Source organism: Colobus angolensis, unplaced genomic scaffold (genome assembly GCF_000951035.1).
Source record: "Colobus angolensis palliatus isolate OR3802 unplaced genomic scaffold, Cang.pa_1.0 Scaffold324, whole genome shotgun sequence".
Taxonomy (NCBI): domain Eukaryota; kingdom Metazoa; phylum Chordata; class Mammalia; order Primates; family Cercopithecidae; genus Colobus; species Colobus angolensis.
The window spans coordinates 2,898,828-2,926,820 of NW_012116533.1; the positions used below are offsets into that span (position 1 = coordinate 2,898,828).

The 27,993-nt window shown below is 41.2% G+C and overlaps 1 protein-coding gene across 1 annotated transcript; it reads right to left on the reverse strand.

Moving 5' to 3' along the window:
• Window positions 1-282: 282 nt before the first annotated feature.
• Window positions 283-26,041, reverse strand: CAPN6 (calpain 6). The gene is made up of 13 exons (XM_011951691.1): window positions 25,745-26,041; window positions 19,165-19,344; window positions 9,725-9,856; window positions 8,446-8,654; window positions 7,745-7,937; window positions 6,678-6,871; window positions 6,333-6,410; window positions 6,041-6,227; window positions 4,114-4,236; window positions 3,754-3,956; window positions 3,055-3,176; window positions 2,552-2,688; window positions 283-1,942 (listed from the first exon to the last, which is right to left on the reverse strand). The coding sequence occupies exons 2-13, from the start codon at window positions 19,327-19,329 to the stop codon at window positions 1,760-1,762; spliced, it is 1,926 nt and encodes a 641-aa protein (XP_011807081.1). The 5' UTR covers window positions 19,330-19,344; window positions 25,745-26,041; the 3' UTR covers window positions 283-1,759.
• Window positions 26,042-27,993: the final 1,952 nt, after the last annotated feature.

Here is a 27,993-nt window from a genome sequence, read left to right on the forward strand (position 1 = left end):
GAGTCCAATCCCAAATAGGAGTTTCAAACTCAAGTAACTCCGAATAGCACCCAGCTGTCCCTAAATATGACATAAAGGCCCCTCTTCATTCTTCCAACTACCCCAGCATGCAAAGAACTGTACCATCAGAGTGTAGCCAGGGCCTTTGAATCCATCACACTTTTACTTGAGCTCAGATTTCGTGAAGTACTCCAGCCCCCACCTCCAGTGGCTTTGAAACAAGTCTTAACAGATGTTCACTCTTGCCATCCATCCCATGCCATCAATTCAAGTGAAGACTGGTCAATGTATTGAATATGAACTTTATTGTGATTTGGTTTATGTAAGGCAGTGTAGTGAAGGCACTGCAGAGGTTAAACAGACTGGAAAACATGGTAAAAAATGAGCGAGCTAAAAATGAATGCTTGCTGGACTAGGCTAAGTACTACAACTATGTTTCTTTTTCATCATTGCAGAAGCGTTGAAATATTGTTGAAGGTGGGGGTTTGGGGTGGAATTAGGGAAGGCTTCATGGAGGAGGTGGCATTTATACTGGGCCTTGAAGGAGGGGCAGAACATTGATAGGTTAAGATGGAGGGAAGAACATTTCATAATGACTGACTCTAGAGAAAATTCTGTAGAAGTACTGAAAAATGAGAGGGCAAACACTCCCAGCGAGTGAAGCATCCCAACTGAGAGAAAAGTCTGAGGAGTCTGGGCTGGGACCAAAGTCTCAAATCCCCAGATGGGGTCTTCAGTACAAATGATATTAGGAGGCACAGGACAATGGGCTTGTTTGTAAACCTAGCAGCAGTGAGAGGTTTCACATTGCAGTCAGGGGCCCCAAACTGGCTGTAGTATGTCTGGGTGAATTCTCTCATCTTTTAGGTGTGTATGGTACTTACTTATCTTTCCTCTTGCCCACTGACTGCCTAAACGGTAGTTCGTGCGCGCCCATGTGCGCGTGTGTGAGTGTAGGTGTGTGTAGATGGGTGGGGGACCGAGGCTTTGTCTCCCACTGCAGCTTCTTCCAGTTTTCCTTCTTGTGGCACACAGCTGGCTTCCATTGAGCTGAAGCTCAGGCCCTTCTCACTGTCTAGGACTCATTGAACTCCAGCTCTTGATTAAGCACCTAGGAAGCTTTCTCAACATGAAGGTAAAATTTACTGTGGGGGGTGACTTGGTTGAGGGCAGGACTACACTTTCCGGAGGTGGTGATGGTGGTGAGTGGTGGTGGTGGTGGTGGTGGTGGTTGTGGTTGGTGGTGGTGGCAGTGGTGACTGTAAGGGTTGGGGACTTAAAGCTGGCTCTGGCTGCTGGGTGAAATGCTGCTGGGAAGTCTATAGTGTTCAGTCAGGAGCTAGGATGTCAGGCTAGACCAGCTTGGCCTTGATCAGCCCTCCTCCTTCCTCAACATGCCCTACAGGGGAGATATATCGAACAACTGAAAACATCACAGACATCTGTAGGGAGTTCAGCCTCTTGTTATTGTCCTGCTTGAATCTCACCCCCGGAAGCCCCAGAGATCCTTTCTTGGCAAACGTATATGATGTCTAGATAGGACTGTCGCCTCCCCATGTCCAGCTGCTGGAGGTATATAGGTTATGTCGCTACTGATGCTACTTGGATTGGGAAGTATGGGGAATTTATCAGAAGAGAGGAAAAGTTGATTATCATGAATCTCATTCTTTCTAAAGATTGTGAATCTGAACTAAGACCTGGCACCTGACAGAAAATAAAAGGGTGGCAAGCTTTGTCAGGATTCTCTGGGATTGGAGATTTAGAGCTCAGTGAGATCATCGCTGGAAATAACCTTGAAACTGATGTGGCCTTGCTTGACTTTGGCGGTTGGACCACCCTTCTTACGCAGGTACAGAGACTTCAGATCACGGCAGTCGCTGGGGTCAGCATCCAGAGTAACCTGCCCCAAGAACTGATCACAGAATTTTCGGCTGTTCCAGACCTGGAAAGACAAATGAAGGGAGTGAAGATGAGCAGCCCTCAGTGAGATTAACCTTTGCCCAGTGACATCCAGATCTAATGCTGAGCTTCAAAAGATTTGTTTTAAAACCAAGAGACCATTCTGTCCTTTCCTGATAGCCCATCAGCTGAGGGAAGGATATCTCAAAGAATATAGGTGAAAAGCCAGAAAACGGAATCTCCGGTTTGTTCTTGACCTGTGGGATGGTTACGTAAAGGCTGCTGGTCAGGCGTATTAAGTCAGAAAAACTGCCAGACTGCAGTGATTCATCCTGACCTAGCCATGTTGAGGGTCCTCTGAACTGGCATATGTTTCCTTCCATGGGATTTTATGATACGTATGTTAACATGTGTACTGGTGAGCACGTGGGCTTTTGCCCACAATTAAATAAATGGAAGAGAGGAGATTTAGGATGGATGGTAATAAGGAAGTCAGTGTCCATGCTTGGTGAGAAAAGTTTTTGAGTATAATACAAACCAAAAAATATGATAATTCTTACTCTGCATCCTAAACATATATAAGGTACTTGGGATCATCTAGTATCTGGTACAGAGTATGAGCGTTTCTGGGGACCCCTGTACACACTCTTACCTGTACTATAATAGGAATGTCAGTGGTCCTTCTGTAGAAAATGGCCTGGGTGTCAAAAATGGCATGAACTGTATTCTTCTGGACAGGAGAACGGACTTCCTCCTTTCCACATTTGATGACCAAATATGGGTTTACAGCTGGAACAAAGTGACATGTTTTTAACACAGCAATTAAAGTTCCTTTTCTAGATAGACAAGAAGGTATCTCAGTAAGCCAGTCCTGGGACTTTCAGCATAGCACCTGAGCACCGGAATGACTGAGATTCAACACTTTTATTCCCACTTCCCTTTCCTTTTCCATATTTTGTATAGGAATATGAAAATGAATCTATTGTAGGCCTTGCCTGAAGTTGACATCCCATCCTCTGCCATGATTGCCATCCATTCCCAACTTCTCTAGACTGAAAATATTGCTGGAGAAAATCATTTGTGATCATATTTTCTAACTTATATGCTATAAATGCAACTGAATTTTGCTTTCCCAGACATTCCTGCCATTCTTACTTTCATTGGCATACTTCTTCTCCAGGTCCTCAGCACTATGAACAGTGATCTGAGTAACTACTTTCGGGTAGCCACGAGCCAAGTTCCAGCAGGACATTTTGGGCATGTCCAGAGTCAGTTCCCTAGAACATCAAAAATAAAATATTTTCATCATATGATAAACATCCTTTGATGAAATAAGTCCACCAAAGCAGACATCATTGCTGAAAAGCATGAGACATTGTATGACTTAGCCCATTCTTCCTCAGATATGGCTTATATATATTTTGAGCATGCTTTCCTTTCTCTTTTCTTTAAGGACCAGGAGATAAAGATCAAAGTAGGCAGGGCTGGGACAAAAAGGTGGCTTTGGTGACCCAGTACTCAGAACATAATAGAAGAGCAGGGAGGAGTGCCATCTGCTTAAGAAAAGAGGGTATCAGCCAGAAAACAGAAGACAAAATTTGATGTGGAAGAACTTAGACTATAGGCCTGTTCCTCTTTAAGGGTAGCTCAGAGCTCTAAAGTTCAGACCTTCACTGGGGAATTTCCCCCAATCCCCCTTTGAGAAATATTTTTACCACCATGATTTCAATGAATTAAGTCTGATTTAAACAAGTTGTCCTATCGAACGTCTGAAGAGGGGAGATGGGTGAAGGGGTTCAGGATTGGAGGTAAAGCAAAGAACAGGGGTTTGAGGGCTTGCAAAGGAAACTGAACCTGAGCTGGACAGGCACTTCAGAGAAGATTCTCAGGAGAAACTCGCTGGTGCGACCATGCTGGAACATGGTTGGGACAAGCACATAGTTGCCCTTCTTCAGGTACTTGCTCAGAAATACTGTGCGAGTGTCAATATAGGTGGAAGTCCCAGCACGCTCCTGGATGTAGAGGTGGTGGAGGCGGAATTTGCGGTTCATCTCCACCTGGAAATGAAATAGGGTAAAATATTCAATTCCACTCAAATCGTGGTTTTTGTATCCTCCGTTTTCTTTATCCTTAGGCCTTTCATTCTTCCCTTACCCCTAAATCATCCTAATTTTTACTTTGTTTGCCTTCATTCTCTCTGCTCCAAATTTTTACCTTGAAGAGCTCAAAGCCAATGATGTAATTGTCAGGTCTTCCCATTCGGCGGTAAGTGCGCAGGTCCTTCTGCTGCAGTGACATAATGACCTTGTGCCCATCCTCAGGCACGGTGAAGATGTACTAAGGGAAAGAGGCCACCAAAGAGGTGAGTTAGCATTCCCATTTCAGATGAGCCAGCTTAAATTTCAGGGAAGAAAGTTTGTCATTGGGAAGCAGAGCCTTGAGTTATTTTCTGGGCTTTGATATTGATCAGACAAGGTCTTGGATAATTCATTGACTTGCTAAGTGCATACCATTAATACTTGCTTCTTTCTATGTCATTCAGCATGTGTTGAGGGATAACTTTATTCTTAGCCTTTGATGCCAAAGAGGATATGCTTTGTTCTAATAAGTTATTGGTAAATTATTGTATTATTATTATTGTTGTTATTATTATCCCTTTGTATTTAAATGCCATTCATAGAAAAAGTCTGGAATCCATAAAGACAGAAAGCGTTTTCATTTGACTCAACCTGACACTACAGCATCACCCTGGGCTAGCCTCCTATTGCCAGCCAGACATATGGCCTGTGGAAGAGCTGGATCCACTTCCTTGGAGAATTGATGTTTTGCTACTGCCACTTTAAGGAAGCTACAAGCCTGTGTCAGACTTTCCAAACATCATCTGGGGAATCACGGTGCTGTTAGGAGGTAAAACTAAAAGGCATCAGATTTTCCTCTCTGTCTCTGTCTCCACTCCTCTCTCCCTTTAGAAGGAAACATGAAACAGCTATTCGGGAGGCTAAGGCAGAAGGATCCCTTGATCCCAGGAATTCAAGGGTGCAGTGAACTGTGATCCTGCCACTGCACTCTAGTCTGGGCAACAAAGTGAGATCCCATCTCTAAAATGATGGAAAGAAGGAAGGAAGGAAGGAAGGAAGGAAAGAAAGTAAGAAGAAAAAACAGATTCAGAACTAAGGCCCCTAAGTTCAATCCTGTACATACATATAGAGTGAAGCCATTTTCCCAGCTTAGTATATGTGCCTAATACTTGAAACATTTCCAGAGTTGTAAATGGAGGTGAGGTGGTGTGTGGCGGGGGAGATAGGAAATTTCTTTTCTTTAGGAACAATTAAAATGGAAAGGGTGGAAGAGCAGTATGAGTTAGGTGAATCAGCCCACTAGTCTCAGTATTCTCCTAAATGCCTGACCAATGAGATCCATGGAAAGAAAAGACACACCCGTGTCCAGTGAGGCAGCAATATAGGCAGAATTCTTGTTTTCTATGCGTTAGCTCATCAGCACATTTTGAGATGAAACCATCCAGGTTATTATAGATTCAGGCTTTAGATGTTTGGGTTTTTTACTCTGGACTTGACCCTGCTGTGTCACCTGGAATAGCACTGTAATGGGAGATGGATGGGATGGAGTCATTGACAGGGCAATGATTAAAATCCTGGGAAAAATGACCCGGATCTAGATGATAAAATGGAGGCATAATAATGGGGTTCAAAAGAGTCATCTGCATTAGAAAGAGGAAGAATATAGTAAATGTGCACCCCAGAGAACAGCTGGGCAGTAAAGCGAAATGAGGAAGAATTGAGAGAACATCTCAAAGCAGATCTTCTCTCTCCAATGTGGGACCATCACAAGGAAGCAGGGATTGTCAAAGAGCCATACCAGGCGATATGGCCAGAAGAGAGGCAGCCAGAGGAGGTGATTCAGATTTGATAATGCTGCCAAAGTCTGTCTCTGCAAAAAGGCATAGTCTGCTGTGGTTTACAAGCGCCTGAGACAATCCCTAGGGATCCTGGTTGATGAATATTACACAATAACTGCAAATGGAAGACTTGATGCTAAAGAAATACTCCAGAGATGACCAAAGCAAGATCTGAGTTCCTATTGACTGGATAACTTTGAGGCAAATAAAGTAATTGACTCAAACCTGGGGATTCTGCAGGAAGGTATCACGGTTGTTATAGCAGCCTCCTGAGCGGTTCATCAGGGGATCATCATCCACAGTCCAGCATCCCAACACCGATTCCAGCTCCTTTCGGCCAAAAATAGGGTTGTTCACATTGCGGCAGACATTCAGTTTGTGAAAGTTGCGGCAAAAGTCCTCCAAGCTCATCCTGAATGGAAGGAGCACAGGAAAAAGATAAAGATGATATTTAATACTTAACACTGTAGTTCCATGTGGAAGCCCCAATTCCCTTAGTGCAGAAACCGCTCCTCACCAAAACTCTCCATCATCAGACATAACAAGCCCCAGGTTTTTGCGATCTCCTGCAGTCAGTTGCTGCCACTCTTCAGAACTGAAAGCAAATAGAAAGAAAGAAAAAAAAAAAGATAAACCATTATGTTTGCCATTGACTTCTTGTAGTAAGCAGGATGCCAGAGAAACAGAACGCAGGAGAATCAGTCCTGCTTTATTTCATCTGTGGCTGGGTCACAGACCCCATGCCTGACAAGAGCCCACAGATGTCACTGAGCACTGAGAGCACACTAGCAGTCTGGAGGGATGGGTCTGGGAGAACTACAGGGCTTTGGAGATGTAGCTGTGAAAGTGGAATGCAACTCACATTTCACTCCAGGGGCCACTCCATTCCTGTCTTCCCAAGGGGTTTCTCAGGCGAATCATATACAGCTTCTCAGCACTGAAGACTTCCACAAGTCTCTCTCCAAGACGAATTTTGCGAATATCAGTCATGGTGTAGGTATGGCCCTTCAGCAGACCCCAATCAGTTTCAACTTCTTGCTCCTCCTGACTGGGAGACTGAGAGCAAAGAAAGCTATATAAAGGCACAGGAACTGGGAGACCCAGTCCTGACCCCCCTTCTTCATTAATTGGCTTAACTCAGTAGGATTGAAGCTAGTTCTCACACAGATGGAAATTTCATCCTGACACCCAACTTGAAACAAAAGCAGTAGAGAAAAAGAAATAAAGAATGTAATATAACAACTCAAGTCAGATTCAGACTATCCACTGTAGTACATTAATATGAACTGACATAAATTTTTTTTTTTTTTTTTTTTTTTTTTTTTTTTTGAGACGGAGTCTCACTCTGTCCACCAGGCTGGAGTGCAGTGGCGCGATCTCGGCTCACTGCAAGCTCCGCCTCCTGGGTTCACGCCATTCTCCTGCCTCAGCCTCCCTAGTAGCTGGGACTACAGGCGCCCACCACCGCGCCCGGCTAATTTTTTGTATTTTTAGTAGAGACGGGGTTTCACTGTGGTCTCGATCTCCTGACCTTGTGATCCGCCTGCCTCGGCTTCCCAAAGTGCTGGGATTACAGGCGTGAGCCACCACGCCCGGCCACTGACATAAAATTTGATGGGGCAGATTCATTTATTGAACAAGCAGCCATAACCTCAAGATCTAGAAGCAGAGACAGGAGGAATAATTTAGCAGAGACTACTGACACCAGCCTGGATGCTGCATTGGTTCCACGTGGAATGACTGGTACAAAAGGATAAAAAATTAAAGCACCTCAACTTCTACACCAGCACAAAATGTGTATCTTAGCTTTCCAAGTACCATTAATAGTTTTCCATGGGTCTTTCGGTTAAGGGTGAATTTCCCTACTAAATTTTGTAGTCTCTTCTGCCAGGAATGAGTATACAGTGGTTGTTTTTCATGAGTACAAACCTCAATGGAACAGCAGATCAGACCACCTTTGGTAAATGTTTTGTACAGTTCTCCGAATAGCTTGTACTTCTCCTCAACAAGCTCAGTGTATCTTCCTTTCTGCATGTCAACAGTTTCAGCCAATGTGCCCGTGAAGTCCACAATAATATCAGTGATGGTCAAACCATCCAGGGCCTCATAACAGCCTAGCAGCCTGAGGGCAAGTATGCAAGGTTATCTTTGTAAAATTGTTTTTCCAGGTCAAGAACATCATACTCTAAAGAATCAGAACATTCCCTGCCTAGACTTTACCAGATGGCTTTTCTCTAGGTATGAAATGAGATATTTTTTGAAATTATATTCAGAAATTTCTAGGCTTAGGCTATGTTGATCAAGGACAATCTATGCAAAAACTTCTTTCTATGGGGAGATATTAGATAAAGAAAAAACAAAGTGATAATGTCATGTGATCTGCAGATAGCAGCAGGAAAGGATACCTGGGAGCAGGTAAGAGTTTAAATGGAGACAAGAACCTCTAATTCCTCTCTCATCTAAGATTTCTGACAGCCAGGCCCAAGTGCAAAACAATGCCTTGGTTCTGACTGACATCTTACCCAACTTAATCTCCAGGGTTGGGCTGGGAGAGAATGAGCTCCCAAAGACAAATGCGGCTTTCCTTTCCTCATGTACCCTGACAGCAGACTAGTCAATCCCCTCCTTACTTTGCATAAGCTTTTTCCAGCAGAGCATTCCAAAACTCATTCATGGAGGTGGAAAAAGAGAAGACCAGATCTCCATTAATGGTGGGCAACAAGTCATCAATCACCACTTCAGTCCATTCTCCAAAATGCCAGAAACGAAAGCGAAATATCCCAGCATATTTATCTGTTTTTTGAGGGTCCCACTCCTGTTCCTTATGGTTAGGAATTGTCTAGAAATGCAAGAACATTTAATCAAGTGTTATTCACCAGACCACATCCAGAAACTGAGATGACAATTTACTCCTGGCAAATCCACATGACAACAGGAAGCAAGCCACATACACCTGGCTTGAGTCTGGATTGGAAAATCCTAGGTATAGCATTTTGCCCACAACTTCTGCCTCCTCAGATCAGTTTGGCTGAGGATGATATCACCATGCCTGTCTAAATGCACACAGGAGAATACAGTGTGGCTGGGACAACCAGTCAGTGGTTAAATGCTTTCCACAAATAATCTATAAACTAGATGTTGAGAAGCGGACGACATAAACATATTCATGATTGCATGTTTAAAATGCAAGGCATTCTAAAAAGCAAAACCAATCAAAATCAAGGCCCATTGTAGTTTGTTTTTTAAATATCCATTCTAGAGATTTTATGTCAATTCTATTGAATATGGATTTAATTTGCATTTTGAATAAAATCATGTTTAGAAAATTTTTTTATATAACAGCTACACATTAATATTCTAAAATTATTTTTTTGAGGAAAATGTTTTAACTTTGTCCCAAGTCAATACTTCATTGCCTTGAACTCTACCTGAATGCTAAAGGAATTTTTGTACTATTAATAATTTATTAGAACCTTTTCAAAGTCCTACTTCTGTCTTTCTCACCTTTTCTGTTATTAATATGTATTAGTGACTCCCTGGTTTCTACTGACTTTTTATCCCAGTAGGTACAGACAATGTAATATGCAGAGATACTGAGTCAATGCACGGCAAATGATAACCAAAGATTTCAATGAGCATATATGACAAAGCAAGTAGAGTAAAATGTTAATGGCAGAATCTAGGTGGGTATATGAGTGTTCACTATAAAATTCTTTCAACTTTTCTGTGTTTGCAAAACTTCTTATAATGAAAACTTCTTATAATGAAATGGAGGGAAGTCGCCTAGTTAATACCTCTACTTTCAAGAAATACAACAATCTAAGAAAGTTATGAGCTGATTTTTTCCTAAAGTTATTAAAGAAGACAAGAAAGTGGAAACTGAATGAGGTCCCACAGGAGGGATAATACCTTTGTCCAATGAGTCTCCTGAACAGCCAAACAGGAAAATGCAGACACCATTGGCTTGTGCCCCAGTCTCCCTTGGGTCAGCTGGTGGTTGCTAATGTTGCCCACAATCAGACGGGGGTCATCACAGATGTCCTATGAATACAATAATTGGTTATATGAGAGTCTGGGAAGAGTTTCATAAGAGTCACTGTGAGCTGAACTAGGCAGGACAGCCTTCATAGAGGAGATAAGGTTAGAGTTGAAAAATGAGTAGACTTTCCATAGGTGGGTTGAAGGGAAGACTGAGGGGATTATAAGGAAAACCAAAAAACAGTTGATCATCTTGCCCCATGTTTGGAAGTGGCAGGAGCAATGAAAGGAGGGGTTGTGACGAGATTGGGTGCCATGCGGTGGTGAGGGCTCTTAGACATAGCTATCATTGGGGTTTGGGAGAGTTTTCACCACAGTAGTGACCTTTCAAAAAAAAAATAATAACTAGGAATTAGTACATTACACTCTGATCCTATTTTGCCAGGATGAGATTTTCTGAAGCACCTGTGTTTGGAAGGGAGGTTGTATTAAAGAGACAAGGTCTAATGAAGGTTAACGTTAATTCTTCTCCTTCTCTAGGAAAATCAGTTAGGAGACCTTATAGGAAGCCCTTTTCTAACATAAAGCAAAAGCAACAGTGGTCTCCATAGCAACCAGATTTTTCTACATTTTTGGATGAATATAGATGACAGCAGCATTAATAGCAAGTGGTAATAAACCACTCACAAGAACACTTCAACCGACCCTCTTCCCAGTGAAGGTCCTGAGGGAATCTGGGCAGAGTGGGGGCAGTATTTGTTTGGAATGTATGCATGTATCTTCCCCCCAACATATTAACTGTGCCTTTGCCCTGGGAGTAAGAAAATGACACCTAAATAATACAATTATAACATAAAGTGATAGGGCACAGTAGAGTCATTTTCAAAGCATAATTCATGTCTAAAGGAAGAATCCCCATAATTCTCCTGATCATAGTCAGAATAGGATTCACAGTGGTGTTAACACTGGAGTTGACTAGAATTAGGCAGTTGGACAAGAGAGGGGTACAGTGGCATAACAGGTAGAGAGAAAGGCATGGGCAAAGGCATTGTGGCATACATGACACTGCATGGTTGAAGACATAATTGGGTGACCCAGAGTACCAGCATTTGCAGAGTTCAAAGGCAGGAAATACCAATGCATTCTTGACTAGATCGAGAAAGCTTCACGAGGAGGCCATTGACCGGTACCTTGACATTCTGCTTACGCAGCAGAAATAAATCCTTGTCTCAAATGGAATCTAGACATATATCCTTTTAAAAAGTATTAGAGGCAGCTATATTTTTCTGGTCCTCAAATCTCTTTTTTTAATGGCCATAATTCTCCTTGATGAAGGGTCTGGTCTACAGAATGAAACATTCCATATATTCTTTAAAAACCAAAATAACTCTGGAAAGAAATAGGCAGGCATTCTGGGCAAAGACAAGTCCAAGTTGGAGATTAATTGGGCATCCCTCTGCCAAAAGGAGATGGCTAGATAGGTTGTCAGCTTTGGATTCTCAGGTCTTTTTTTTTTAGATGCATGCCTGGTAGCTCACAACTACTTTTTGTTTTAGAAGAATTTTCTATCTTAAAAAATATTTTTTATGAGTTGCAAACTGCACTTGTTTTCACTTGTTGAACATAGAGCAGGTATGTTGAGTGAGTCAAACCCTGATGTTCTTTTCCTTCTCATTGTTTTTTGCCTTTTCTAAAATGAAACTAAGCACAGTTTTTCCTCCCCAGGTCAGATGTTTTCATTTTATTTGGAGCAAGATGTCAAAGTATAAAATAATTTCTTTGACCTAGATAATACATATCATAGTTTCCTAACACGGAAAAACAATAAAGTGAACACTGATATATGAAAAAGTGTGCTTTTAGACTAGTAAGACAAATTATTTGCTAGTTTTATGTAGAGTTGTTAGTGGTTGGAGATACACTATGGTGTCTTGAATTTCCAAAAGATTTTCATTTCACAATAGGTATCTAGGCTTAGCCAACACTTTTGGCATGTCAACTTCTATTGAAGACATAAAGGGTCACATAAGTGAGCAAAAAGACATATAAACAGAATTCAAATTGAGGAATGGTGTAATTATTCTGTTGTAGACCCAAGATGGATATGATTATTATATATTATATGTGTGTGTCTATGTATATATATGTATGTACATATAATATATATATTAAAAGCTGTGTCAAATTCATGAGAGAATGTAAGTTTGGGACCCCTCCCCACCATGTTCCATTTCCTCTTATAAACTGGCCCATTCTCCAGGTATGCTTTACCCCTCTTCATACACGATGGCTATTTAACAATAGATTTAAAACATGACAAGTTAACAGTCATAGAATGTCAAAACTGGAATGAATTTTGGAGACCAGTAAAGCTTATCTTTCACATGAGGAAGCAAGCTCAGAGAAGGGCAATAACTTGCTACTCTGATCATCTAGCTAGTCAGCAGGAGACCTAGGCCTAAAGTTTTTTTATTTTTCAGAACCACATATGGCTAGAGAATAAAACTCAAGACCTCAGTCATCCATCCCTGTGCCTTTAGGCTCAACAATAGCCACCACATAAAGGATGATATTGTGCAACTCCTCAGGGACAGAGATGCTACCACCTCTTTCAGTCATTCATCCCAATGTTTTATGCCTCCGCTTAAAACCTACCTAAACACTCTTCACTCTTTTGGAAAACTTACTTACCTCTTAGCTTTTTGTTCCAGGATAAATATCACTAATAGGTCTTAGTCTGCTCATTTAAATTCACTAAATATGAATCAATCTCTTACTATATGTAAACATCGTGATATGAAATCTGGGAAGCAAATCCTTTATTAAGCCATATCTTCTGTCTCTTTAAGGAAGTGAGGCATTAAAAGACTAGAAAGTAGCCAAGGATTTAGAAAGGGTAAATGGTAATAAGCCAATGCAAATCCAGCAGCCAAACAGACTATTTGGTGACAAATTTGAAAACAACAAAATGACTGGTTGTTGACTTCTTCCCTAGTTTTGGACACACGGATATCTTCCTGTTGGGGTTAAGGATGTAAGACTTGAGAAATTTTTCTGTAACTCAAAGCTGAGATGCAGAGTGCAGATGGGACATTTCAGCTTGAGCTGTGCTGGAGAGGTAGGAATGGGGTTGGAGGAGAGGTCACAGCACACATATTCACAATATTTGGGTGGCTTAGGAGCAAGGAGGGATGCTGAGCCCCTAATGGTTCCCAGCTGTCTTGGCACAGTTGAAGTGATCCTTGAACTGGGCTGTTTGTCACGGCAAAATGATTTCTTAGGAAGAAACACACAACTAGGAAGTTAGTACCAAGAGTAAAGCTGAAATGGTCCCCACATGACCCCGCCTCTGAGCCAAAACCTTCCATTAAGCAAAGCAGCTTCTCTAGGAAGTATGTTCTCTTAGCTTAGTCTTAAGGGACTTCTCATTGTCCTTACTTCATCTTCCTTCCCAGAGACCTCTGAGCGGGAGGGGGCATACAGTTACAAGTCCTGTAGCCCTGCACAAGGCACTTTATGTGACTCCCTTTGCACCTACCACATCCAAATTCAGCATTTTTTCTTTTACACAGGTGAAATTTACTGACAATAAACATGGAGGTCCAGGGTAAACCGCAGGAACCACAGTAAAATGAAAAGCTGCCCAGAAAACCAGCAGCCAGAAGAGTGGAAACACTTTTGACCAAGTGCTACGTGCAGTCTAGCAGTAGTGAGGGGGTACGAGTGTGGACACCTACAAGTGAGGCCAGCCCTGCGGTAGGTACATTAGGAATAAGTCCAGGGTCTGAATAGTCCCAGAAGGCTCAGGGGCTAATTTGCACAGAACTGCTACTCAGGAATGGAGGGTTTTGTGAGCTAGTCCAAGTAGCTGTTATCTTACTTAGAAAATTGAACCATCCCCCAAATGGAGCATTTATAGGTGGACTTGGGCTCGAGGACCAATGTTGCACCAGCCTCTCAAGGAGTCCACTTTTCCTAATGGGGAGTTTCAATTCTGCATGAAGATTTGGTTATCAGTAAAATATTCTCTTCCTTCCTAACCCATCCAAGGAAAACTCAATATGGAGAATAGAATAGGATCTTAGGCCCAACTTCCACCTCCAAACTAGGCCACCAATCACTATGTAATCATTTTCCCACTTAACCTTCAGAATTCTGCTAGGAGACTCAAGCATAGATCCCAAACTGCTTTTTGGGGAATAATTTGTGTATCTATGCAATGGAATACTGTTCAGCAATAAGATGGAATAAACTGATACGTGCCACAACATGGGTGACTCTTGAAAACATTATGCTAAGAAAAAGAAGCCAGTTACTTTCATGATTCCATTTTAAGTGGAATGTACGGAATAGGCAGTTCTGGATAGAAACCAAAAGTACATTAGTGGTTGGCTGCAGCAGGGGGTGGGGGTAGGGTGGAGGGATTACTCCTTTCAAATGTGCACAAGGGATCTTATTGAAGTGATGCAACTCTTCTACAACTGGGTTGTGGTAATGTTTGCACAACTTTAAATTTACTAAAAATCATTGCTTTGTACACTTAAAACAGGTGAGTATCACAATATATAAACTGCACTTCGATAAAGCTGCTAAAGTTTGTTAATGCATAATTTAAAATAAATAGGACAGTTGGAGAGAAAGACTATGGGCCTATTCAACTCTCTTCAATTGTGTAAACAGTGGAAAACACTTAGGACTACTCACATGGGGTGATATAGTCTCTGGGAAGAAAAGGAAATTTTTGAACAGACTAGGCCAAAGCTACTACACTGAAATGTTGCATTCAGCTGGTGGTTGGAAATTTCTATTAGCACAGAGGGAAAAGTGTTTCTTTTTTTACAGTTCCCTCACATGCCATCTATCACCCAAGCCTGTATATTCTGCTTTTAATGTCTCCCCTCATCTGCCTTTCCCTTCCATTTCTACTACCATAATTTTAATCCAGAGCCTCATCACCCTCCCACTCTCAACCAGACAATGTAGTAAAATGGCCCCAGGGGAATGTATTCTCGAAGGGAAGACTAGGCAACAGCAATGGTAGCAAGGTTGAACTTAAAACTTGACAGGAGAGCTGACAGATCTTGTGCAGGAGTCCTTTTTTCCTCCACAGTTGACAGTGCAAATTCCCATGAGGCTTTACTCCTTTGTAGTCAGGGATTAGATGTGTCTGATTTTAAGACACTATTGTAGGTAGATATGAGTCAGTAAGGAAAAAAGCCAGAGGTGGGCAGGAGGGGAGAGTGGCTGGAGGGAGCTGGAGAAGAGATTTTCTGTGGGAATTTGGCAGGCAGATTTCAGCCAAAAAATCCAACCGGCAGTCTTATGATCACACTGTAACTCAGTATAAGTTAGATCTTATAATTTATGAAGACTATATATGTTGAGCTCCAGGAGGATAGAAAAGTCCTGGAGCACATGGTCTCAGGCAATATACCTGTGTACTCAGAAAACTAGGACAACAGCTGAGGCCAATGAACAGCTGGATAAATTAAGAACTTTCCTCTGGAGGGTATGGGCAGATGATATGGCATTGAACAATTGCAAAACACTCAGAATTCCTGCCATCTGAAGAGGCTCCTTAAAACACAGCAAGGAAGTGGCAAGTGGGAGGAGGGGAACTCAATCCTGCCCAAGAATGGGAGGGTGGCCCAGGCTGAGAGGGGCAGAGCTTGACTGGAGTCAGTCTGTTAAACTATCAGTGGTGTTTGCAGGCATGGAGGATTATGAAGGCAAAAGCCTTCAACACGAGAAAGGAAAAAGACAGAAAATATGAGGTTAATCGTGTTGCTTCCATTTTGGAGACTTCAGAAAAGAGCCCCAGTTAAGTGTGCAGCTACATGGCATGCCAAGGGACAAGATGTCTATAAATTTCACTGCAAACCAGGATCTCAACCTTGCCAATGAGGCGGGGGAGGCCAACGACTCATCTGGTCTTCCTGAGCCAATTCAGAGAGGCCCAGCTCTGTCTCTCAGCTTTCCTGATGAGAGGCCAGAGAACTTTGACGTGGTTCTTGACCACAGGCTTGGCCTCCACTCTGGCTGGGAAGGAATCCACAGCTTTTCGAGGAGGCTCAGATGGTGGTCCAGAACCTTGTTTTTTTCCTCCTACTCCCCACAAGAGGCCCCTTCCCCAACCATTCCAATCTATGGTAAACTCCCCTTCTTCAAAAATTCTACATGATTTACTGTCCATGTGCCTGAAAATAGCATTTCATACATCCAACATTCATTTCTTTTTTAACTCTTTGATAGCTCAATATCCATCTCCCCAACTACAATGGGAGTGCCTCACCACAGGCCATGTCTGTGTCTTGCACCAAGGCTGGCATAGAGTAGGTGTTCAGTAAATATTTCTCTAGTGACCCTCCCTTTGGGCTTAATAAGACTAAGCAAACATCATGCTCTCAAACAGGAGAGTGTGGAACAATTAATGAAAGTGTGGCATCAACACAGTGAAGAGGAATGTGAGAACTGACTGGAGGGAAGCTACTTATTTTGGTAAAAACAGGAGACACAAACAACTAACTCTATCTCCCTGATATGACAGCAGGATAGAGTGAAAACTCATGCAGGCTTTGCAATCAAACCCAGATGAAAATCCTAGCTTGTTAGCAGTCTGACCCTGAGCAAATACTTACCTTCTCTTAAAGACACAGTTTCTTTCTATATAAAGATATATAATGGGCATGTATCTGCTGGTATTTTTTAAACTTGGAAAACAGAATTGCATCAAAGTAACTTTTAACATGCCTACTTTGCTAAGCCATGGTAAATAAGGGTGAAATAAAATAATGTACCTCAAACACAGTATCTGGCCCATAGTAGGCATGTCGTGACTGTTGATTCTTTTTCCTACCCATCCCCACTGTTCAGCCTCTCTCTCTGATTTTCTCTCACTTTAGAAGGGGTATTGTTTGCTTTAGAGGCAAAATGCCACGGTTGTTTTGTTTTTTTTTTTTTTTTTTCAATCAATGTTGACCAGGTTGGCCTCGAACGTGTGGCCTCGCCTCCCCGAGTGCCAGGGCAACCGGCCTGAGCCACCGCGGCTCCCTGCCACGGTTGTTAAGACTTTTTCCTTCCCTGCTAATCCATCTAGGATTCAATCCACAGAATTTGGAGGATGAAGGCAAAGGACAATGGGCTGAACCAAGATAGAGAGGGAAGGATGTGTCTAAAGACAGCCAGTACAGGAAACACTGTCTGCTTGGTGCACATCTGGGGAATGGCTTCATGTTGGCTTGCAATTTTGCTGCCCACCGGATTCCCTCCCACCTCCTCCACCTCACCCCTACCTATTATCCTTTTTCTCTTCTGTGTCTTCAACCTCTTCTTCTTTACCATCTACTTCTTAGCCTATAAATATGTTCAAGTCTGTCCTATTTCAGAAAGACACCTACCCAATACACCTCTCTTAATTTTCTGCTTCGTTTTTAGCTACTTTTGCCGTATTGACGTCTTTTCCTTCATATCCAAGCATCAGAAAAGAGGGATGCCCCTCATTTATCACCGTCCATTCATAAGAGTGGATCCCAGAAAATGTATCTCTGTTTTCTCTATGTATTTTTGCAAAATAAAAAAAGCCTGTCTGCATACCAAAGTATTTGTTAGTGAATTCTGCTCATTTCCTAGATTTTTCTTGCAGGTCAGCTAAGTGATCCGCTGGAATGTCAATAACTCCAGACACGGAAAGGCAGGAGGAGTGTAATTTTCCTTCAGACAGAGCGAGTTTCTCCCAGTCTCATACTTTCAATGGTTGTCATTCTTTATAGGCAAAAACTAAGAGATGTTCTTTGAGTTGCATAGAAAACAAGTCTTGATGTAACCGGTGTATCTTGCCACCACATGGTAGCAACGTGCATAAACTGAAGTAGCTCTTGGCATAACTCCATTTAGGAATTTAAGCTGTGGAAATTACAACTAAAAGTGATAGTTGGTAAAAGGGTTACCTGAAGGAGCAAATATTGAGATGATGCCTGAGATGGTTCCATAATAGCACACAGAAAGGAACCTCATTAAATAGGACCTGAATGTCTTCAGGATATTATGAAGGTACAAGAACTTGCATTTCACAATGCCTATATACCCATCACCTACATTGAGAAGGAGCTTAGGTACAATATCCTTCTATCCAGTTATACCCTTTAGATATAGCAAGGTTGCAATTTATTCTTCAGACTCCATCATCCTATTGTTTTATACATTGAGCTCCTGCCTACGTAGGACTAGTGAAAGGGTTCTGAAACTTGCTTTAGAGACACAACATACAGATGATGCACAGAGAACCGCAACAGCTATTAATAGTTACTACTAATAGGTGGTGAAAGACCTACAATTCTACTTGAAGCCCACTTGTCCAGTTGTGGGATGATACAGGTGACAGTGTCCATAGAGCAGCAAAGAACTCTTCTCGCCCCCATGAAAAATTCATCTTTTCTTTTTAAAATTCATCTCATTTATGCTTACTGTATAAGGAGTTTTTGTCCTCACTGGTCTAAAATTACGTTTAAATTGTTATGATAGGTAACTCAGTAAAGAGGCAAGAGCATAGTTGCTTTTCGCGTTACCATATTTACTCAAATGAACTTCCAAAAGAAAATAAGAATGGCATCTCTCTCTCTCTTTTTTGTACAGAAATATTCATAGCATCTTTAGGTGTAACAGTAAAAAATACTAGAACCAACTCCAATGCCCTTTGGTAGGTGAGTAGATGAACAAATTTTGGCATATCCATATCATAAATTACTACTCACCAGTAAAAACAAAACAACTATTGATACACAGAACACCTTGATTGGATCTTAGATTAATTTGCTTAAGGTTAAATAGCTAATCTCCAAAAGGTACAGCATATCTTTTTTTGTTGTGTTTTCTAAGTAAATCTGTCAAAATTTGACTAAAATTCAGGACTCCAAGCTAGAGCCAGGAGCGCAGATCCACGGAACTTTCATTATCAAGTTTTCTTTATGTGAGGTGATAAATACGTTAACTTGATTGTGGTAATTATTTCACAATGTATATGTATATCAGAACATCACATTGAACACCATAACATACACAATGTTTATTTGTTAATTATATTTTAATAAAGCTGAAGAAAGAGAGAGGAAAGAAAGAAAGAAAGAAAGAAAGAGAGAGGAAAGAAAGAAAGAAAGAAAGAAAGAAAGAAAGAAAGAAAGAAAGAAAGAAAGAAAGAAAGAAAGAAAGAGAAAGAGACAGAGAGAGAGAAAGAAAGAAAGAAAGAGTAAGAAAGAAAGAAAGAAACTTAACTTCTAAATTGGTCTACACAGTAGACCTTGTAAGTGAAACAGTGGATCAAGTAGAGGTATGATGAAGGAGGTCAAGGAGAGAGAATGTGTAAAATAGAAAGTTACCTGGGGACGTTTCCACACCACCTTTCCAGGAAGCAGTCGGTTATAGAAAAGAGAATCATTCTCAGGCAGAAATGTTGGATCACAGAAAAGTCTACTGTCTTTGACGCATTCCTGCTTCAGTTCCTGGTATTTCTGGTTTTTGAAGAGCTTCAGAGGAGGACCCATAGTGTTGAACTATGCCTAGAATGAGGAAAATTGTTGTCTTTGAAGGAAGAATTTCTTAGGTCTTTTAAGTGTTATCTGAGATTAGACAAACAGCCGTCATCCCAGGGACTTCTTCCCAGAGCTAGGCACTTCTAGTTTGGATTTAAAGGAAACGTCACCATTTTCAAAGAAAGAAGGGTCCACGCTCAGCAACTAATTAGTATGGGGCCTTGGGTAAGGCACCTAACCATTTTGGGTCTCAGTTTCTTTATCTGTCAAATGGGGCAATATGGGTCTTAATCTTATTGGGAAAAAAATCAATAATAAAAGTGAAGATTGTGGGTTAAACGTGATTCATTATAATTTAAAGAGAAGTCTTCCATTTATACCAGCAGGAAGTAGTTCAAGACAAAGTACAACTTGAAGATAAGGGAAAAAATCATTTTACTATAGTCAGAATAAGTTGGTGCGCTGGAGAGTCATGTACTTCGTGCGTGAGGGGAAAAGTAGCCTCCTTCCATTCCAGCAAGTCTTTTTACACAATTTCTTCCGTCTTATCATTTAGAGAGCTTTGCATTTTTTATTATTGGCCAGGCAGACTACTGCAAGAAACGGCTCAGCAGATGGCCTCCAAAGACAAGGAAAGATAGAAAGATTGTATGGTCTTTCTTCTTAAAAGTCTAATGTATAATCCTTTGCCTGTGATAAAAGACAGATTCTGAAACTCAATTACACTGATTTGGTGGGCTATAGATTGTTATCCCACGGCAATACACTCTTGCTTTCTTTTCTTTAAAAAAAAGGGAGGAAAAACAAAAACCTCACATGGCTAAACAGAGAATTCATATAGTGATTCTTCAAGCAATGTCTATCAGAGTGCCCCACACTCAAGTGCTCTTAACAACTGGTTTTTAGGAAGATAATTTGAAAGGCAAATTTGATTTTCAATAGCCTTGGGGTGATAATAGGGTTTTCAGTGCTTTTTCTTGATTCACAAAGATAGATTTGTAATGATTTTAATGATCCTCTCCTGGCATTCAACAGTAAATAAGAATGAGATTGTGAAATTTACATCGTGTCAACTATTTCAAAATGTATTTTAGAAATAATTGTCTATATTCTATAATCATAGGAGGGTTGAAACAAAAATAAACCTGAGTAAGTTTCAGAATGTCTGCTAAAAAATAAGGAGAATACGTTAGCACTTTAAGGAGTATCTGTGTGGTATATCTGTGGGACAGTCGCTATTTTATAAAAAGTGAAATATTGATCAGACCTTTCTACTAGTTCATTTTATGTCCTTTCAGTATCACATTGAAATGCCTCACTGGTAAAGAAGTTTCCCCATTTGAAAACCGTAACAATTTTTAATTTAAATGTTTGCAATGTTATTACAATGTTATTTGCAATGTGTGTACAACAAACTTACCCTTTCTCTGAATCCAAGGAACAAGAAGCTGAGAATAACCACATTTTTTTCATAGCCTTATTTATTGGCAATTGCTTTTAAAATTGAGAGCTGTGGGGGCACTGCAAAACACTGATGTCCTTTTTTTCATCAGATTTGTCTGCTCACGTGTTTTAAATATTAAAGTGTACTTCATTGTATTTGAAAGCATGGATGGTATCAATAATAATTTTTAGTTATGCAGCATCAGAGCCAACCTGAATGTTTGCCCAGACTCCTATTTGGAGGCTGTCACAAATGGATCCCAATTTTCTTGTATGCTCAAACTTAACAACAAACACTACTGCGCCTCTTGTTTTCCCTAGAAGGTTTGGTGAATTGCCAGAGCCTGGGGACTGTAAATGTGGAATAGCCTGGGGCAATTAGAATATTTAGTTTGCCAGAACCTCCTAGTCTCTGGACATTCTGGATAAATGAGTATTTCCTGTTCTGCCTTCAAAGGTCTTCCTTACTACTCGGTCAAATGGTAAAGCAGGCAAGATCCTGCAAAAGGAATCCCTGTTATAAAGAGGGCCTGTGTACAGACAGAAGTAGCATAAATTGAAAGGAAAATCAGGTTTGATTTTTAAAGCCCGTATGATCCCAGTAGACTCTCTCAGAGGCAGAATGTACAGCTTATATGGATAGTTTACAGCTTGACAGAATACCTTTTGGGTTGGGGTGCTTATGTTCTGGGGACACACAGTAAATAAAGAAGAGCAGGCTATAAGTCTGACCTTCCACTACAGTACAACTGTAGTCCCAAGTCCTCTCGGACTTGCGGAGTAGAAGTGACCTTCATGCGGAGGTTGCAGTGAGCCGAGATCGTGCCATTGCACTCCAGCATGGGAGACAGAGCGAGACTCCGTCTCAAAAAAAAAAAAAAAAAAAAAGTGACCCTCATTTCTGACTAGGCAACAGAACTGTGATCCATTTGGTTGTGCCTCAGTTTTCTCATCAGGAAAGTGAGGTTATCTGCCCTGCCCCTTTTACACCATGGGTGTACCTAATGAGATGGTTGGTGTAAAAGTAGTTTTGAATAAGAAGAAAGTGATCCATAAATGTAAAATATACACTGAAGCCCTCTCATTGCCTAACATTGAGTTGGGCACACAAATATTGTTCAAAAAATGTTTGTTGAACGGATAAACGTCTTATGTGGAGAATTAACGTTTGCATGGCAATTTCTTGTTTGAAATGTGTATTTTACATTTTAGTTCGGGTTCTCGTCATAGCAGTCATGCTTAATGAGATTATCTGTGCCCTTCATTTTGTATCTGCAGAAATGGCAGTTTAGAGAAGCAGTAGCTAGAAACTGGCAGAATTAACTCAAACCCAGGTTCTGTGCAATGCCAGATTCGGTGTGCAGCTTTCTATCACATCACACTGCTTCTTTTGGTCACTACCTTCTTAGAGAAAGGATTTTTTTAGTTCAAATGAGGAAATCTTCCAAAGCAAACATGATACCAAACTTTGAGGCACTCTGCCTAGAATTTATTGCCATGGTAGATATTGAAAAGGTTCTTTATTTTCATGGTTTGATGATCATGGGAGAATCTGAACCCTTTACATCAGAGGGTTCATCATTTAAACATCAGAAAACTTTTGGAAACCCAGACATTTTTAAGTTGAGTTTGTCATAAACAACTTATTCTGTTGGAACGGATGAGTGCAGAGAAGGGAATGCTCCCTCCTTTCTGTTCTATTGCACCCGATGGCGATGGGGATGGGAGAGCCCTTACATTAAAGATCACATATTAGGAAAGTCGGTAGACAAGAAAAAAATTAGGGGTTTGAGTATAAACCCAGGGATTTGAGTATCAACCATGGAGAGCCTCTAGCTAACAAAGGCAATTTGTGGACATTTAAGAAGGGGGACCCTGTGGCCTGAGGGCTAGTGGTATGAGTGGTTGGGTGAGGCAGAGTGTGGGGCTTAGCACTGAGGTAATGGTCTTAAGCAATATTATTTTAATTCAGACCCACCACTTTGAGAAAGAATATGAGGACAACCGTGTCTGCCAAGGCAAAGGATAGAAGCAGGCCCAGAGTGCAGAAAGTTGAGAAATGCCAGGGGAAGTTGAGGGAGACTGCCACGTAGAATACAAGGCTGCAGTTTAAAGAGGGAAGTATTTTTTTTTTTCTACTCGCTGGACTGGAAAGCTTGAGGAAGTTAGGCAAGTCGTGAAAGCAGAATCTCTTGCTTCTTAACCTGTGCATTAGCCTTAGAGTAAAAAGCATATTTTGCTCTAAAAATATCTGATAAAATACATCCTGTCTGTGGTTCACAAGCTGCTTTGGATTTAGGTGAGTGGGAGAGAACATGAGGGAACTTAATGGAGACAGGGAGAGAGGGCATGGCTAAGGCATTGTTCCTGGCTAGTTTCTCCTTTTCCTCAGTTTCCTCCCTGTTCTGTACTTGGAGCAAAAATCGAGATCAAATCAATAAAAGTTTGCAGACAAATTTAATACTGAAGACCCAATTCTGCCCTGGCATGAAGTAGGCACCACTTTACCCACAATCCACATCCCTTATCCCCACACCTGGGGGTGGTATGGTGAGCGAAAAGGGATTTGGATAGGAAAAAGTAATATAAATTCAGCATCCACATGGTATACAGAGAACAGTGCTTTTTCATATGTACACAGGCAGAGTCATAGTTTACATATATGGGCACGCATTTAACCACGGGACTTAGGTATGGCTGTTCAGATTCAAACTTCTAACCAGATATTCTGGGTCTAAAAAGGACCACAGAGATCCTCTGATCCAGCCCACTGCCTTATATAGGATGTACCTACTCTGCCCAGAGAGAAGAGTCTGTTCAAAGTCACTCAAAGGAAAAAAAAAAAGAGGACACAATTTTCTTTAATTCCATTGCTCAATAATTCTATCAAAAAATAAAAAGCAATTCAAAATGATAAAAAAAAACAACACAGGTGGTTACAAGATCCAGAAACAAATCCAAAATATCGCCATTTAGTATACATAACATCTCAGTCCCTCAGTTTCCCCATAGCACAATGATAATATGTTAGCTGTCCTGTCTACTTCAGAGTGTTATTGGGAGAATGTAATGAAATTATGTATGTGAACATACTCTTTAATTGTTAAAGACAAGGCTAAAGCAGGGCAGTAGTATTAGGAAGCACGTGTTTTTAGCAAGTTAAATTTCTTTTCTGTCTTTAGGGGAAACTGATGAAATTTGATCATGTGCTTTAAATAAGACATGCACCAACATTTAGAAGACTAATATAAAATCACCCCTCCACCATTCTCTACACCTCCCTATTTCACCCCTCCTTTTTTGGCTGACTTGCTCTTTTGGCCGAATAAGCCCATCCTATATGTCTACTTTTCCAGCCTTTCAAGAATCAGATTCTGATTTTATAGAACGTTATGTTGGAAAGACTCTTAGAAATCACTTAGTACAACTTCTTTCTTTTGTTGTAAGGTAAAGGAACTTGCCCAGGGTTATGTAGTGACAGAGCCCACACTAAAACTGGGACCTCCCAACTTTTTTTTTAACCACAATTTGTTGTAAGGTGGGGAGGAGGGCAAACTGGCAGACACAGTATGTCAAGCAAGACATTGCTTTTAAAAATTCATTTTGTCCTCTTCTGACAAGAATGCACTTAGAAGTTTTGTTTTTGAATTGCAAGCTGTCAGAAGGTGAGATGATTTCAAATCAAGGCTAATCAAAGAAACACTGTTTGGGGGTCACAAAGGGGCTTTTTCTGCTTTTAATTTAGAAACTGAAAACTCCCAAGGATATGGAAAGCCTGCTTTTTAACCTATTCCTGACCATATAAGTGTTTAGACTTTTTCCCTAGACTGCTAGGGAGTCTAAGGACAAATAAAGAACGTTATGTGAATACAAAGTATTCACACACACTCAGGCACACACGTGCACATAAGCATGCTCACACACACACAAACTTCCAGAGGAATAAAAGAGTTAATTAGCAGTCCACAAAGAATTTTTTGTTTATTACTTCAGACTGTAAGGTGTTCTTACTTTCACAATAAAGATTAGCAAATGAAGCATTAGCTGAATTTCAATACACCATTAATACAAACCAGGATGCTTTATCCTGAAGCCAGAAGTAATTGTCAGGACAGCAGAATTTGTTGAGTTTTTTTATGTGCTTTTCAGCAAACTTACAGTTCCAAATCCTCAGAACCAATTGTTTCCATTGCAATGCACCGCTCCTTTTTCCTGTCCCCCACCCAAAGCCAGCTCTGATCAAGTGGTCCAGTGAAGACCCTAGAACAGTGTAGTTGGCCTGGGAGTGGAGGATGGAGCCCCATCTTCAAATCAAAGTTTAAACCAAAGTTGGAATCAGAAGGGAACAAAGCCAGGCCAGAGGTGGAAAATGGAATAGCCAAGATCAACCTGTCACCAGGGCAGGAAGACCACTGGCTGTGCAGACGGGGAGTTAAGATAGACTTGGCCACCACTTTCTCCTGTGCAACAGTGCACAGCCTGCTCACCCTCCTACCAGAGCTCACGGGCCTTTTGTATACAGTGTGGCTCCAAGATTTTGCCCGCATTTCAATAATTTGCCCACAGTTGTGGGTCAGCAGAAGCTAGAAGGAGGCCCTGAAAGGAGCCACACTTCTCCCCCTCAACACCATCCCCTGTGGTTTTTCCTCACTTACCAGGTATTTTGGGTAGCAGAAGGCAAGCACATACACATGCACGCGTGTGCACACACACAAAACTGACCAGATATCCCCAGAAAAGTTTCATTGCCAGACAACCACAATCATCACCCCACACACCCCTCAAAATAACCAACCAAAAATTCCATTATATTTGAAGTTCTCAAACTGCTAATAACAGGCACATATTTGATCCAGACAAGCCATAAAATATAGCTGTGGAGTTTGGTTAACTATAAAGTTGAAATTTCTTCATCTTTCTTAGACGCTAAGTTATCCAGGAAATAAAACTCCAGGGTAAGTTTGTGAATTCCCTCTCTACTCACCTGAGTTATCCCAGGAGCCCTGCTGCTGTTGCTGCTGCTGCTGCTGCTGCTGCTGCTGCCGTTGCCGCTGCTGCTATTAGCCAGGTAACCCCACTAAAAGTCTGTTCAGTCAGTGCGGCTGAACAAAGATTCTGGCTTTCTTAACCTGAAAACTATTTGGGCTGTACCAAGCTCTGCTCACAGGGGGAGGTGCCTCGCAGCAACTTCAGGAGGCTTTGCCCCGCCCAGCAGTCAGAAACTGATCCTGAGTCATGAGGAAAATCTGGAAAGTGCCTCTACCAGATGTGCAGACGGGATGCCCACTCCAGACCCACCCACCAGCAAACTGAAAAACTCAGGAAGCCACGTTTAAAAGCTCTTTCGGTTTCAAGGAGAAATAGGACTTTCAGCCAGGATTCTGATAGATTTCTTACTTTTCTGTCCCAGGGTTAACATTACAGACATGCACATTACTGGAGAGAGGACATGCAGAGAAAAATGGTGAAGTGTTGGCAAAGTTAATGTGGGCTAGGCTACAGACATGGCCCTGGTAGGCAGATCTGTGATAGTGATGAGGACTTCAGCAAGTGACTGGCAGTGAAAGAGCAGCTAATGGGGTGCAACGAAGAAAAGGTCACTTCGTGAAACAACAGGTAACATTTGGCCAAGGACATAGAGAAGGGAGTGTCAAGAGGAAAGTGAATGGAGTTTATTCCACAGCAACTATAAGAACCCTAATTTCTAGCAACCAGTCTATGGAGATTCTGCACAGCAGTGTTAGGTGAAAGGAGAGCAAATAATTGTTTTTGCTCTGAAAGACCAAGCAAGACTCCTGTAAATACTGTACTGCATCAGTCAAAGTCCTGGTCCCTTCAACCGGAGACTTTCATTTGGACACAATTCCAGGAACATGATTCTCAAGTTGTTTTGTTTGTTTCATTTTCACAAACTGTAAAGACACTCATCATCTCATTCTTCAGCTTTCCTGACCAGTGTACTGTTAACTCTTGAACCTGAAATTACTACCTTCTACCCCTACTCTTGTACCAACCCTCCTGCTCTCTAGTTGAAGATCTAAGAGATAAGGGGGGGGTTGGAGATAACAAGTGAGCCACATAGAGCCCAACAAGGAAAGGAAGCATGTTCTGTCTCCACTCACTCAGCCCATACTAATGTTTTCATAAAACAGTTCTGAGCATTTCTATAACTCTGGTCTCTGAGATCTCCTTCTTGGCATTTCCCTACAACTCCCTCTGTACCTTCTATGCCAAGATGGAAATTGAGCTAGAGGTAGGGCACAAGGAAACAGGGACCCATGAGAATTAGGCCTCTAAATATTGGCAACCAAGTCAGCTAGACAGTGAGATATTCCGCAAGCAAATATCCCTGGTGTGGAATTTTGGTTTTAAAATCAAGGGAGGCTGTTTTGTCTGGGCTCATATTCTTTAGCCATCTTTTCCACCTTCATAATTATAAATCTAGTAGGGAATCACAGAACCTGGGAATTAGAAGGAACCTTAGAAGCCACATCTATCCTCTTGCTCAGTGCAGAGATATCCTCCTGACAGTCTGAAAAACTCATCCCTCTGCAAAACAGCTTATTCCATATTTGATCATTTCCTAACTGTTAAAAGGGTCTGCCTTAGGTTGAGGAAAAGCACAAACAATTTCTAATTCCTCTTTCACATGACAGCCCTCTAAAATATCTAGCATGGCACCCCAAGTCATTCATCCTCTGGGTTAAATATCCTCAGTTCTTTTAAACCATGCCTCATAGGACATGGTTTCCAGACTTTTTACCACTCTAGTTGTCTTTTGGGCATAAATCTACTCAGTGTGTAGCCTGTAGCTTAATCAAAATCCTCTGTTGTTTCTGGCATGAACTACTACTATGTGCCTGATTCTAGGTTTGTAAAATTGACTTTTAATTTTACTTGGATGCTGGGCTTTGTATTCATTCTCAAAAACCATTGCCTTGTTTATTTCAATTTGTCTCCTTAAGATCTTTCTTTATCTTGAGCCTCATATACAAAATCATATTCTTCATAGTAATGGTTCTCAATCTTTTGTTATCATTATCACACTCCTAAAGAGTCTTTTTAGAGATTTTTCCCAATCTCTCTCCATGAAATTTTAATACCACAGATATGCTGTATGTTTATTTGCTGTATGAATATCTCTGTTTCATGTAAAATAGAAATTTTTTTAACTCTTCAAGAATCAATTTTTGCCCTCTTGGGAGCAATATTACCCCCGCTGAGAATGCATGG

What these genes read in the sequence shown, in the direction of transcription:
- CAPN6 (XM_011951691.1), bottom strand. Translation starts at nt 19,329, where the DNA reads ATGGGTCCTCCTCTGAAGCTCTTCAAAAACCAGAAATACCAGGAACTG. An exon ending in TGATCTGCTGTTCCATTGAG is followed by an intron (nt 6,872 to 7,744) that starts GTTTGTACTCAT and finishes CTTTGCTCTCAG; the next exon opens with TCTCCCAGTCAGGAGGAGCA. An exon ending in CCTTCCTGCAGAATCCCCAG is followed by an intron (nt 4,237 to 6,040) that starts GTTTGAGTCAAT and finishes TCTTTCCCTTAG; the next exon opens with TACATCTTCACCGTGCCTGA.